The sequence below is a fragment of the Salvelinus sp. IW2-2015 genome, linkage group LG17 (assembly GCF_002910315.2).
Source record: "Salvelinus sp. IW2-2015 linkage group LG17, ASM291031v2, whole genome shotgun sequence".
Lineage (NCBI taxonomy): Eukaryota > Metazoa > Chordata > Actinopteri > Salmoniformes > Salmonidae > Salvelinus > Salvelinus sp. IW2-2015.
The window spans coordinates 25,493,139-25,506,381 of record NC_036857.1 but is presented as its reverse complement, the minus strand read 5'-3'; the positions used below and the strand labels follow the sequence as shown (position 1 = coordinate 25,506,381).

Here is a 13,243-nt window from a genome sequence, read left to right as displayed (position 1 = left end):
TGAGTTCCAATCAACTTTGTTTTACCCCCAAATGTGTTTGTGTAGGAGGTGGTTTAAAATTAGCAATACCACAGTCTATATTGGAATAATACAATCTTTATCAGATAAGCAGGTTTGGCTATTTTTTACTTGTCAGTTTAAACTATTGTTTGTTAATCGTTAACGTATTACAGCTATAAATTATATGTAATTTCTATCGAATTTGATATGGTTTATTCTTTTTGATTCGTCATCTGGACGCAGACAAATTGAGTAGGAGGAGAAGAGATTATGGATGTCCTGATCAGTCCTAATGAAAGTGACCCAGCCAGGTAGAGACCTGACAGTCCACATCACTCTCTCCGCTCTCTCTCTCTCTTCTCTCTCTCTCTCCTCTTCTCTCTTCTCTCTCACTCACCCCCCCCCCCCCCCCCCCCCCCCCCCCCCCCCCCCCCCCCCCCCCCCCCCCCCCCACACCACACACACACACACACACACACACACACACACACACACACACACACGCACACAGAGATTAAGAGAGGAAAGAGAGAGAGGGGGGTAATGGCCAGCATTATGCTAATTTAATTGAGGAGCGGATGCAGCTTCAGCCAATACCCTCCACCCACACAACCCCCTCCCTCATGCCAACCAAAATGTCTTTTAAGATGCCAGTAGAACTCTATATTGATTGTCATGGTTACCTCCTCAGTGGAAAATAATAAAAGGTGGATCAGACTAACAGTGGCCACAATGCAGACAGCTAAACTCCCACTACCCACATTAGAATAAAAACATTATAGGCTTTCCAATAAACCAGAGACAGAGCACTTGTCGGCGATGGTGAGTGGGAAGGTTGATGCCTGCCCTGGGTGGAGGCAAGAGAGACATGCTTTATGTCTCCCCCCCCACTACCCCTTCATGCCTGGTGCTGCATTTCATCTATTTAGTCTGATCCCCCAGCTATCAAAAAGGATCCATAAATGGGGTCTCCCATCATCGATTGCAGGGAAGAAGAGTGGTGTTGCAGATGCTATAAATGCAAAGAGGAGAGGTAGTAGGGGAAAGGGATGCTAATCTGTTGCAAAGGACTGTCTGTCTCTCTTTCTCTCTTTCTCTCTCTCTCTCTCTCTCTCTCTCTCTCTCTCCGTTAGCGAAAGCCTCTAACTCCAGCCACAAGGAGGGAGGACAGCGACTGAGCTGAGAGATACTTTTTATAACCACATGTTGCTGTGCTGACTGAATTGCCGCCACGGTTTCTGCCTGTCAACTGTCCTTTGATTTGTTTAGTCCCTCTGTGAAAAGCCAGAGCCATTTAATTAATAGTAACTCTGCCCACCTGTGACAGCTGGCATTTCCTCTACGCCACATACTGTAGAGGCAAGAAAAAAGGGAGGGAAGAGAAATAGAAGGGAAAGGACATCTTTCATGAAAAGTGGGCATCCAAAAGACAGACATAATTTCACTCCCAGTTGACACAAATGAAAGGTAAGAGGACGTGTTGATATCAGATGATGTCAGTGACTGCTTGACATGATGCTGCTTCCATTCTCTACATTCTAAATATGATTTGTATATTTTAAAAGTTGCTAAATATTGTGCATGTATATTGTATAATGGCATTGATATTTTTTGTAATTATAATGGTCTGCAATGAAATCCAGCAAAAGCAATCAACAGGTGGTTTTTTCAGACCTGTTTCCTTGGAAAGCTGTTGTTATTGTGATGTTATTATAACTACTGTATTTATGGTGGCTTCTGGTATATTTATAGTGGATGAAATTAGGTTATGTTTGGATGAACCTTTCTGGAGATTTCAGAATGATTCATACGACAAGAAGAGGGGTCTCATGGGGTCTATCACTTGGACACAATCAATATCATGACCTGTCAGACTGAAAAACAAAAACTCCCATTAAAAGAGAAACGCTAATGGATTGCCTTATGACCACTGGCCAGAAATAATTGGAGCAAGTTTCTAGAATTATTGAAAGGGGATAGTTTTGTTCATAAGATAAATCAAGTTAATTGTGAACATTTTATGTGAACATTCCCCTCAATTTGAGTTCCTGTTCTCATATTTTATATATGTGTGTATATATATATGTATGTGTGTGTGTGTGTATATATATATATATATATATATATATATATATGTGTGTTTTTTCTTTCTTCTTTTCCCCCACCTTGATTGCTTAGCATGGCTATAAAAAAAGTGGATTTAGTTTATTAATCATGTTTGCATTATAACTGTACATCAATATGAGGCTATCTGATTTCACAATGCATTTCTGTATTTTCCAAGCGAAAACAGTTTACAGTCCGGTTATCCTGTTCAATTTATTTTTAGAATAAAGTAAGAATAATAGCATCAATGTATGCTTCATTGTACTGTGAGAGATTTTAAGTCTTACAGGAACAAGACACTGCATCTCTACCACATCAATATTATAATATATATAATATAATAATATAATTAAATATAATACTATATCAATATTCCCAGCTTGTGCCCCTTAGGACACATGGTGGCACGGTTGACACTGATTGCAGAACAGAGCAGAGCAGACGTGAGCAATGTTGATTCATCTGTCTGACCTTTTCCTTTTCAATAAATGACAATGCTGTGCCGGCCAGCCAAAACCTCCTTTTGATTAAGTAGTACGAGGAGGGGGAACGCATTTTGTCAATGAATTATGGATCCTGTAAAGTGTGGCTGCATTATGACAACAGACAGAGTGGTCTGGTCTGTTAAATGTTGTCATCTTATCGAGTCCAGGGAGTCCGGGAGAGCAACAATCTTGAGCTCCATCGTGTAGATAATTAAGATCTTGAGGTTTCACAGAAAATACTCTTTGTCTGAAGAAGTAGGTAGAGTTGTTCACTATCTGGAAGTATTGTAGTCTGTGTAGTCTTATAGCCACTAATACTGGTATATTAGGCAGGCAGCCTCTCAGTTTCTATGGAAATTGCTTTCCTCACAACACCTCGCATAAAGCCAGTGTTAGAATCTCAGGCAATGGCTCTCCGGACATGACAGACCCAGAACACCACATACAGTACCAGTCAAAAATGTGGACACACCTACTCATTCAAGGGTTTTTCTTTATTTTTATTTTGTACATTGTAGAATAACAGTGAATACATCAACACTATGAAATAACACATATGGTACCATGTCATAACCAAAAAAGTGTTAAACAAATCAAAATATATGCATTTTATTTTAGATTCATCAAAGTAGCCACCTTTTGCCTTGATGATAGCTTTGCACACTCTTGGCATTCTCTCAACCAGCTTCACCTGGAATGCTTTTTCAACAGTCTTGAAGGAGTTCCCACATATGCTAAGCATTTATTGGCTGCATTTCCTTCACTCTGCGGTCCAACTCATCCCAAACCATCTCAATTGGATTGTGGAGGCCAGGTCATCTGATGAAGCACTCCCATCACTCTCCTTCTTGGTTAGATAGCCTTACACAGCCTGGAGGTGTGTTGGGTCATTGTCCTGTTGAAAAACTAATTATAGTCATATTAAGCACAAACCAGAAGGGATGGCCTATTGCTGCAGAATGCTGTGGTAGCCATGCTGGTTAAGTGTGCCTTGAATTCTAAATAAATCATAGACAGTGTCACCAGCAAAGCACCCCCACACCATCACACCTCCTCCTCCATGCTTCACGGTGGGAACTACACATGCGGAGATTATCTGTTTACCTACTCTGCGTCTCACAAAGACACGGCGGTTGGAACCAAAAATCTCAAATGTGGACTCATCAGACCAAAGGACAGATTTCCACTGGTCTAATGTAATTTGCTCGTGTTTCTTGTCCCAAGCAAGTATCTTCTTCTTATTGGTGTCCTTTAGTAGTGGTTTCTTTGCAGCAATTCGACCATGAAGGCCTGATTCACACAGTCTCCTCTGAACAGTTGATGTTGAGATTTGTCTCTGTGAAGCATTTATTTGGGCTGCAGTTTCTGAGGCTGGTAACTCTAATGAACTTATCCTCTGCAGCAGAGGTAACTCTGGATATTCCTTTCCTGTGGCGGTCCTCATGAGAGCCAGTTTCATCATAGCGCTTGATGGTTTTTGCGACTGCACTTGAAGAAACTTTCAAAGTTCATGAAATGTTGCGGATTGACTGACCTTCATGTCTTAAAGTAATGATGGTCTGTCGTTTCTCTTTACTTATTTGAGCTGTTCTTGCCATAATATGGACTTGGTCTTTTACCAAATAGGGCTATCTTCTGTATTCCACCCATACCTTGTCACAGCACAACTGATTGGCTCAAATGCATTAAGAAGGAAAGAAATTCCACAAATAAACTTTTAATTTAACTGTATTCCAGGTTACTAACTCATGAAGCTGGTTGAGAGAATGCCAAGAGTGTGCAAAGCTGTCATCAAGGCAAGGTGTGGCTACTTTGAAAAATCTCAAATATATATTTGTATAACACTTTTTTTCCATATGTGATATGTGTTATTTCATAGTTTATGTCTTCACTATTATTCTACAATGTAGAAAATAGTAAAAATAAAGAAAATCCCTTGAATGAGTAGGTGTGTCCAAACTTTTGACTGGTAATAAAGGTTGAGCTGCCATGTCACATGACATTTGCATAAGCATTGTCCACTTCTCATTGCCACATCTCATCTCACACACTCATTCATGCAATATTCTACCAGACCAGTGCAACGTTGATGTTGATCCTCTGTTTGTTGGATGAGTCATGCTTTTTCTATAGTGGGAACTTGAAATGTTGTGTCCTGAATATAACCTTGGACAAATGTGTTATATTGTTTTTTGCTGCCTTTGCCTTACATGTAGATCAGAGACCCCCACTCATGTCATACTACAGTGATCTCTCTATCTCTAATGGTTTTGTTTTCATTTTCAATCACTTGTAGTGGATGGACTGAACTGATAGTTTTAATTTCCCTGTGGTTTTACTGTCTGGGCAGGTATGTAACGTTTTGATGCAGGTGTGGAACGTTTTGGGCTCCTGAGTGGTACAGCGGTCTAAGGCACTGCATCTCAGTGCTAGAGGCGTCACTACAGACACCCTGATTCGAATCCAGGCTATATTACAACCGGCCGTGATTGGGAGTCCCATAGGGCGGCGCACAATTGGCCCAGCGTCGTCCGGGTTTGAACGGTGTAGGCCGTCATTGTGAATAAGAATTTGTTCTTAACTGACTTGCCTAGTTAAATAAAGTTTGGATTTATTTCAAAGGCATTTATAAGGCCCACTCTGTTTTCTTTGATGTTATTGCTGGATATCAGAGCTTATAATGAAAGCTGTTTGTTGGTTGATTTTTTTTTCTGAGTTATTAAAAATGTGTCTGAACAATTTGTTATTTACTCCCAGTCTATGAATGGTAATGAAAAGAAACTCAAACATAAAAGAAGCATCACCATGCCAGGCCTGATCAACAAGGAGAGGCAGAATGCTCTGCCTCTCAGTGTCTCTGAGATCACTTCGTGTGTCAGAGGATACACTCTAGCCCTGACAGCATCCATGACCTACAACAACTTCGAGGACCATCCTATTGAAGGTGAGAACCTCATTTGTTAGTATATACAACAAAGTAAGATCATTACTACAAGTGATCATGAACATTCTCTGGGGGCCTTATACAAGTGTGCTTAAAATTATTATTCTGAATTTACTTCCCTTGTCTCCTAGATAGTCTCCAGAGCTTCCACAATGCTTCTCAATGTAAACATTTACATAGGCACTGTCCAGGGGCTGTATTAACATAATTGAGTTAGTTTGACTTAATTGGCTGTTTGCCTATGGTTACTTGTCTTCATTTGATGCAGGTATCTTCATTTACCCACTGGAAGAATGCTCTACCGTTGTGGGATTCGAGGCTATGATCTCCAGCCAAATAATAACAGTGCAAATCAAAGACAAGTCCAAGATGGATGACTGTTACTTTGATTGCTGCACTACAGCTAATGGAGCCCTTCAGAGTGGCAGTGGTAAGAATGTGTCTCACGTCATGTCACCTCTGAAGGTTAGAGGAATCGTCACACACTGTCATGAAGTGGTCAGTGGTTCTGTAGCCTGGCCACAGATCTCTTTGTGCCATCTTGCCAACTCCTATGGTCATTTGTGTGACAATGACAATTGGAGATGGCAAGACAGTCCAAACACAGACCAGTCTAGTGGTTTTGGTTCCAACTATGTATCTAGAATATAATCCAGTGAATAATGATAATATTGCTCAGAAAAATACAAAACATTACCATTTATGTGAGTTGTTCTGCTATGGTATTCCAGGACAGATAGTGCTGGATGAGGACATGGAGAGGACGGTGTTGGTGGTGAATCTGGGGGTCATCCCACCCCTGGAGACGGTCAACGTGCTGGTCAGCACCTCCTCTGAGCTGCCCACCCTGCCTGACGGGGGAATCCGTGTCACGTCACCCTCCGTGTGCACCCCGAGGGTCCAGAGGACCATCAACGAGGAGCAGGGACTCTCCCCTAACTTCCAGAACAGAACGTAAGAATTCTGTGACAGTGTGTCATCATCATAACCACAACTGAATGTCAACGCTGTCTTGTCCAAATAAAAAATCTATAGTGCCATTTTGATCTTTAAAGGATACTTGATCTTTAATTTGTATTTTTTTTACCCCTTTTTCTGCCCATTTTCGTGGTACCCAATTGGTAGTTACAGTCTTGTAACTCTTGAGTCTTGAAGTATCCCTTTGACTGTGAACTTAGAAGTTAAGTTATTCACAACCTTCCGGTATTGGACATAAATTATTTTAAATGTTCTAGACAGAGAAAGAGCTGACTCGTGGACAATACATGATATGATTTTGTATTGTGGTATTTTTGCACAGGAGGGATAGGCATAATTGTGCCCTGGGTCCACATGAACAGACACCCATAAATCCCCAGCTGTGCATGGCCCTGCTGCTGGAGGAAGAGGCCATCAACTCCATCGACTATGAGTTTAGCTTCCAGCTGGAGATCAGAGCACCCTATCTCCTTGCAGGTCATAGACACAACACACACCCATCTACACATTGCAGTTTATTTGTATAATAACAAATGCAATTTATGTTCCTGACCAACAGTGACTTGCATAACGATATAGATATCCTTCCACTATGAGTAAAAAGCTACCTCCACACACAAACAGGATTTATTTGAGTATTTTTGTATGTGGACACCTGCTTGTCGAACGTCTCATTCCAAAATCATGGCATTAATATGGAGTTGGTCCCCCCTTTGCTGCTATAACAGCCTCCACTCTTCTTGGAAAGTGTTCCACTTGATGTTGGAAGATTGCTGCGGGGACTTCCATTCAGCCATAAGAGCATTAGTGTGGTCGTGCACTGATGTTGGGCGATTAGGCCTGGCTCGCAGTCGGCATTCCAATTCATCCCAAAGGGGTTTGATGGGGTTTCGGTCAGGGCTCTGTGCAGGCCAGTCAAGATCTTCCACACCGATCTTGACAAACCATTTCTGTATGGACCTCGCTTTGTGCACGGTGCCATTGTCATGCTGAAACAGGAAAGGGCCTTCCCCAAACTGTTGCCACAATATTGGAAGCACAGAATCATCTAGATTGTCATTGTATGCTGTATCGTTAAGATTTCCCTTCACTGGAACTAAGGGGCCTAGCCCGAACCATGAAAAACAGCCCCAGAGCATTATTCCTCCTCCACCAAACTTTACAGTTGGGACTATGCATTCTGGCAGATTCGTCCGTCGGACTGCCAGATGGTGAAGTGTGATTCACCACTCCAGAGAATGCGTTTCCACAGCTCCAGAGTCCAATGGCGGCAGCTTTACACCACTCCAGCTGACGCTTGGCATTGCGCATGGTGATCTTAGGCTTGTGTGCAGCTGCTTGGCCATGGAAACCCATTTCATGAAGCTCCCGATGACGCTGCTTCCAGAGGCAGTTTGGAACTCGGTAGTGAGTGTTGCAAACAAGGACAGACAATTTTTACACGCTTCAGCACTCGGCAGTCTCGTTATGTGAGCTTGTGTGGCCTATCACTTTGTGGCTGAGCCGTTGTTGCTCCTAGAGGTTTCCACTCCACAATAACAGCACTTACAGTTGACTGGGGCAGCTCTATCAGGGCAGAAATATGACGAACTGACTTGTTGGAAAGTTGGCATCCTATGACGGTGCAACGTTGAAAGTAAGGACATTCTACTGCCAATGTTAGTTTATGGAGATTGCATGGCTGTGTGCTCGATTTTATACACCTGTCAGCAACGGGTGTGACTGAAATGGCCGAATCCACTAATTTGAAGGGTGTCCACATACTTTTGTATGTACTTTTGTATGTCTTTGTCAAGTGAAATCACAGTGGATGCCACTGTTTATTACGCACTGTAGATTCTACACTGTAGATGCTTTAGAGGTGTTTTTGTGCAGGTGTGGAGAGCCCCTCTCATGCGATCCGGGCCGACGCAGACCCCCTGGCCCGCTCAGCCACCAGCGTTGTCATCACCCTGGCTGACAAATACACCTACGACTGCCCTGTGGAGATCCTCATCTACCCCAGCGGTGGGTACTGCACTTTAGTAGACACACCATCCACCACCCACCACTCAGCCTGGCAGACACTACGATTACTCACTCCTCTTCAAAATACAGTATCACATACCCAGAATAGACCAGTGTTTACCTATCCTCTGTGTTAAATCATCAACTATCTGCAGCAAACCATTCATTTAGCTAAGCCCTGTTATTTATATGAGGACCGTTAATCAGATCACATGGGGGGAATCATCAGCCTCTCTCGCTTTCTCTGCATATCTGTTCACCCTCAGCCCTTCCCCTCCATCGACCCTCGGGCTTACCCAGTCACCCACTCTCTCTCTCTGCATATCTGTTCACCCTCAGCCCCTCCCCTCCATCCAGCCTCCACCTTGTGCAAATGTATGAGCTATCCTCGGGCTTACCCAGCCACCCACTCTCTCTCTCTGAATATCTGTTCACCCTCAGCCCCTCCACTCCATCCACCCTCCACCTTGTGCAAATGTATGAGCTGTCCTCGGGCTTACCCAGCCACCCACTCTCTCTCTCGCTCACTCTCACTCTCTCTCTCCCCCCTCTTGCTCTCTTTCGCTGTCTATCTATCCTCTCCTGGTTGTCTTGACCGCTGCATGGACCAGTTGTCTCCCAGAGGCAATAATAAATCCCCAGATTGCTTATTCAATAGGCGCTAAGAGATGGCTTTGGCTACAAACAGACCTGGGGCCAGTTGCTCGCTGTGCAATTCAATTCAGCCCGATGTGGTGCTGGGGTTTCAATCTCATCAAGGAACTTGCTGAGCTCAATCAAATGGATGGCGCAGCGGTCTAACTGACTTGCCTAGTTAAATAAAGGTTAAATAAAAATAGAGAGATGAATGGAGTGCTTGCCGGTTTTTCGTCAGTATTGGTATAGCTAAATTAACTTGAATGATTTTGAAAAACGATTGTCGGTTTTCAAAGAAAACGCCATTGATTTAGTAAATGGTCAATAAAAACAGCTCGCCGTAAGTTCACTGCAGAGAGATGTTTTGAGAGATGCCTGTGGAGAGCAGAATTTGAGCAGGAAATAACAGTAATGGGACTATCATTTTGACTCCGACATCATTACAACTTGGAAATCTAAATCCAAGACGGATTTCTGTGACAGAAAAAATACGTACTATATCTAGCCACTATCTAGCTCATACTGAAACATGCTTGTTGTCTAGGTGATAATGTATCACATTAGTCTAATGGCCACAATCTCCTCTTCTGTCTAGATCCTCATCTGCCACATGTGCTGATTGAGGATGGAGACATGACACTGGAGGAGTACGATGATCACCTCGCGGGGAAGAGTGACTTCATCAAGGCCACCAAGAAGGACTCCAGCAATGAAAATAAAGTGAGTGCTGCATCAGATCTGAAATGCATCTTACACAGCAGCCTTAATGAGAGACACAGAAACAGCTGTCAGAAAATAACTTTTAGATTAAACAGGCTTTGTAAAATGGCAAGATGCTGCTTATAATTAAAGAAGAAAAGGGTGTAGCATAATGAATATTCAATTATACTCATCAGACAATAAGACCTTCTGCAAATATTTGTATTTGTATTTATTTGGACCGCAGCAGCTATTCTTCCTGGGGTCCAAACACATTAAGGCACTTGCATTACACATAAAACAACAAATAAAACAGTACACCATATAACATTATTACACCACTACTTATCTACAATACAAAATGTCCCCGCTGTTCCATAAGGTGTATTTCTATCATTTAAAAAAAATATGATTCTACTGCTTGCATCAGTTACCTGATGTGGAGTAGAGTTCTTTGTAGTCGAGGCTTTATGTAGTACTGTGCACCTCCCATAGTCTGTTCTGGACTTGGGGATTGTGAAGAGACCTCTCGTGTCATGTCTTGTGGGGTGTGCATAAGTGTCCAGTAGTGCTAGTAGTTTAAACAGACAGCCCAGTGCATTCAGCTTGTCAACACTTCTTACAAAAACAAGTAGCGATGAAGTCAATCCCTCCTCCACTTTAAGCCATGAGATATTGACATGCATAATTATTGTTAATGTTAGCTCTCCGTGTACATTTAAATGCCAGACGTGCTGCCCTGTTCTGAGCCAATTGTAATTTTCTTATGTCCCTCTTTGTGGCACCTGACCACAAGACTGAACAGTAGTCCAAGTGCGATAAAACTAGGGCCTGTAGACCTGCCTTGTTGATAGTGTTGTTAAGAAGGGAGAGCAGCACTTTATTATGGACAGACTTCTCACCATATCAGCTACTATTGTATCAACATCCAGGGTTATTCCAAGCAGTTTAGTCACCTAAACTTGTTAATTTCCACATTATTTATTACAAGATTTAGTTGAGGTTTAAGGTTTAGTGAATGATTTGTCCCAAATACAATGCTTTTAGTTTTTGAAATATTTAGGACTGACGTATTCCTTGCCACCAATTCTGAAACTAACTGCAGCTCATTGCTGCAGTCATTTCAGTTGTTGTAGTAGCTGAAGTGTATAGTGTTGAGTCATCTGCATACATAGACACACTGACTTTACTCAAAGCCAGTGGCATGTCATTAGTAAAGATTGAAAGAAGTAAGGGGCCTAGACAGCTGCCCTGGGGAATTCCTGATTCAACCGGTATTATGTTGGAGGGGCTTCCATTAAAGAACACCCTCTGTGTTCTGTTAGACAGGTAACTCTTTATCCACAATATAGCAGGGGGTGTAAAGCCATAACACATACGTTTTTCCAGCAGCAGACTATGACCAAGGAACACCTTCAGTGCTCGATTGTCTCCACCAATTCTGTCCCCAAACAATTCGATTTTCTGATTTTAAGCATTCAACTTAAAAAACATATATCTTTGTTGACTGTTGCTGGGTGTTATCATCTACCATCAGCACTGGCCTGTACCCCACCTGTCCTATGGTCTCTCCTGGCCCCTTACACTAAGTCTGAATTTGTTCTGCTACGTGACCTAAACTGGGACATGCATAAACCACCTGACCAGGTCCTAAAGCAATGGGACTCCCTAAATCTTTCTCAGATTATTACCAATCCCACAAGGTATGACTCCAAACACCCAGAAAAGGCTACTCTCCTTGATGTTGTCCTCACAAATAATCCTGATAGGTATCAGTAAGTGTGTTTTTTGTAATGACCTTAGTGATCACTGTTTTACAGCCTGTGTTCGTAATGGCTGCTCAGCGAAACGACCTGTCCTTATTTGTCATAGACGCCTGCTAAAAACCTTTAATGAGCAAGCCTTCCTTCATGACCTGGCCTCTGTAAATTGCTATAGAATCAGCTTTATCCCTTCTGTCGAAGACACTTGGAACTTATTTTTTTATATTTTCTGTGGTATTGTTAACAAACACGCCCCCATAAAGAAAATGTGTTATTAAAAACAGGTTCAGCCCCTTGTTCGACCGTGATCTGGCAGAGTTACTCCACCTCAAGAATTCCATTTGGTGAAAGGCTTGGCACACGCATAATCAGGCTGACTGGCTCTCGTTCAGGCAACTGAGAAATAAGTGCACTCAGGCTATCCGGAAGGCCAAAGTTAGTTATTGAAGGAGCAGTTCTCTCTCTGTGGGTCTAAGAACATCTGGAAAATGGTTAAAGACCTGGAGAATAAACCCTCCTCCTCACAGCTGCCCATGTCCCTTAATGTTGATGTGGTTTTTACTGACAAGGATGGCTGAGCTCTTTAATCACCAATTCATTAAGTCAGGATTCCTATTCGACTCAGCCATGCCTCCTTGCCCGTCCAACATTTCCTCATCTCCCACCCCTTCTAATGCGATTAGCCCTGATGCTCCTCCCTCTTTTTCCGCCTGTCCCGTTACAAAGTTGCTCCCTGCAGGCGGTCACTGAGTCTGAGGTGCTAAAGGAGCTCCTTAAACTTGACCCCAAAAAAACATCTGGGTCAGATGGTTTAGACCCTTTCTTCTTTAAAAACCTCTTGACACTACAGGGGGTGCTGTTTCAACTTGGACATTTAGCGTTCCCAAATTAAACTGCCTCGTACTCAATTCTTGCTCGTACAATATGCATATTATTATTACTATTGGATAGAAAACAATCTCTAGTTTCTAAAACCGTTTGAATTATGTCTGTGGGTGAACCAGAACTCGTTCTGCAGCGAAAATCATGACAGGAACTGCGAAGGTTCTGAAAACGAGGCTCTGTTCTCAGATCAGTTTAAAATCTGTATGTATCCTATGGGTCGACATGAACTGCACCCGCCTTCCCCTGGATGTCAGTAACCAATGAGAATTGGAAATGGAGTGTCTACGTAGATCTCAGAGCTTATAAAGCTTCAAGGAACGAAGGGACCTCTCTTTTTGTCGTTCGTCATGACGCGAAGCAAGACCTCAGGATGAAATTTTTGGAAAGCTCAGTTATCGGCCTTAGATGTATCCGTCTGTAATTTAATTCGATATAGGTGTTAGAACATCATAACGAAGTTATTTTAAACGAGTTATATCAGTTTATGTGAGTATATTGCTATTTTCGGAATTTCCTTAGTATTGCATTTTGAGGATTTTGGCATGTTTGCTCCACATGGCTATTGTTAGCTGCTAATTCCGATGTTGAAGACGACGTTTTACAACCAAGCAACGATTCTTTTTGTACAAAGGACACCTTGCCCAAGATTCTGATGGAAGCTCGTCCAAAAGTAAGAACTATTTATGATGTTATTCGTATTTATGTGGAAAAATGTAAACGCATTTGTCCGCCGTTATTGC

At 42.4% G+C, this 13,243-nt stretch overlaps 1 protein-coding gene across 1 annotated transcript in view; it reads left to right on the top strand.

Moving 5' to 3' along the window:
• Positions 1-1,177: 1,177 nt before the first annotated feature.
• The window catches only part of vwa5b1 (von Willebrand factor A domain containing 5B1), a 50,715-nt gene continuing 38,649 nt past the window's right edge, over positions 1,178-13,243 (top strand). Inside the window, exons 1-7 of the mRNA XM_024005206.2 lie at positions 1,178-1,467; positions 5,349-5,535; positions 5,804-5,965; positions 6,267-6,489; positions 6,836-6,990; positions 8,389-8,520; positions 9,752-9,876. Coding sequence (XP_023860974.1) covers positions 5,352-5,535; positions 5,804-5,965; positions 6,267-6,489; positions 6,836-6,990; positions 8,389-8,520; positions 9,752-9,876 — 981 coding nt within the window. The 5' untranslated portion in view covers positions 1,178-1,467; positions 5,349-5,351. The remainder of the gene's footprint in view (positions 1,468-5,348; positions 5,536-5,803; positions 5,966-6,266; positions 6,490-6,835; positions 6,991-8,388; positions 8,521-9,751; positions 9,877-13,243) is intronic.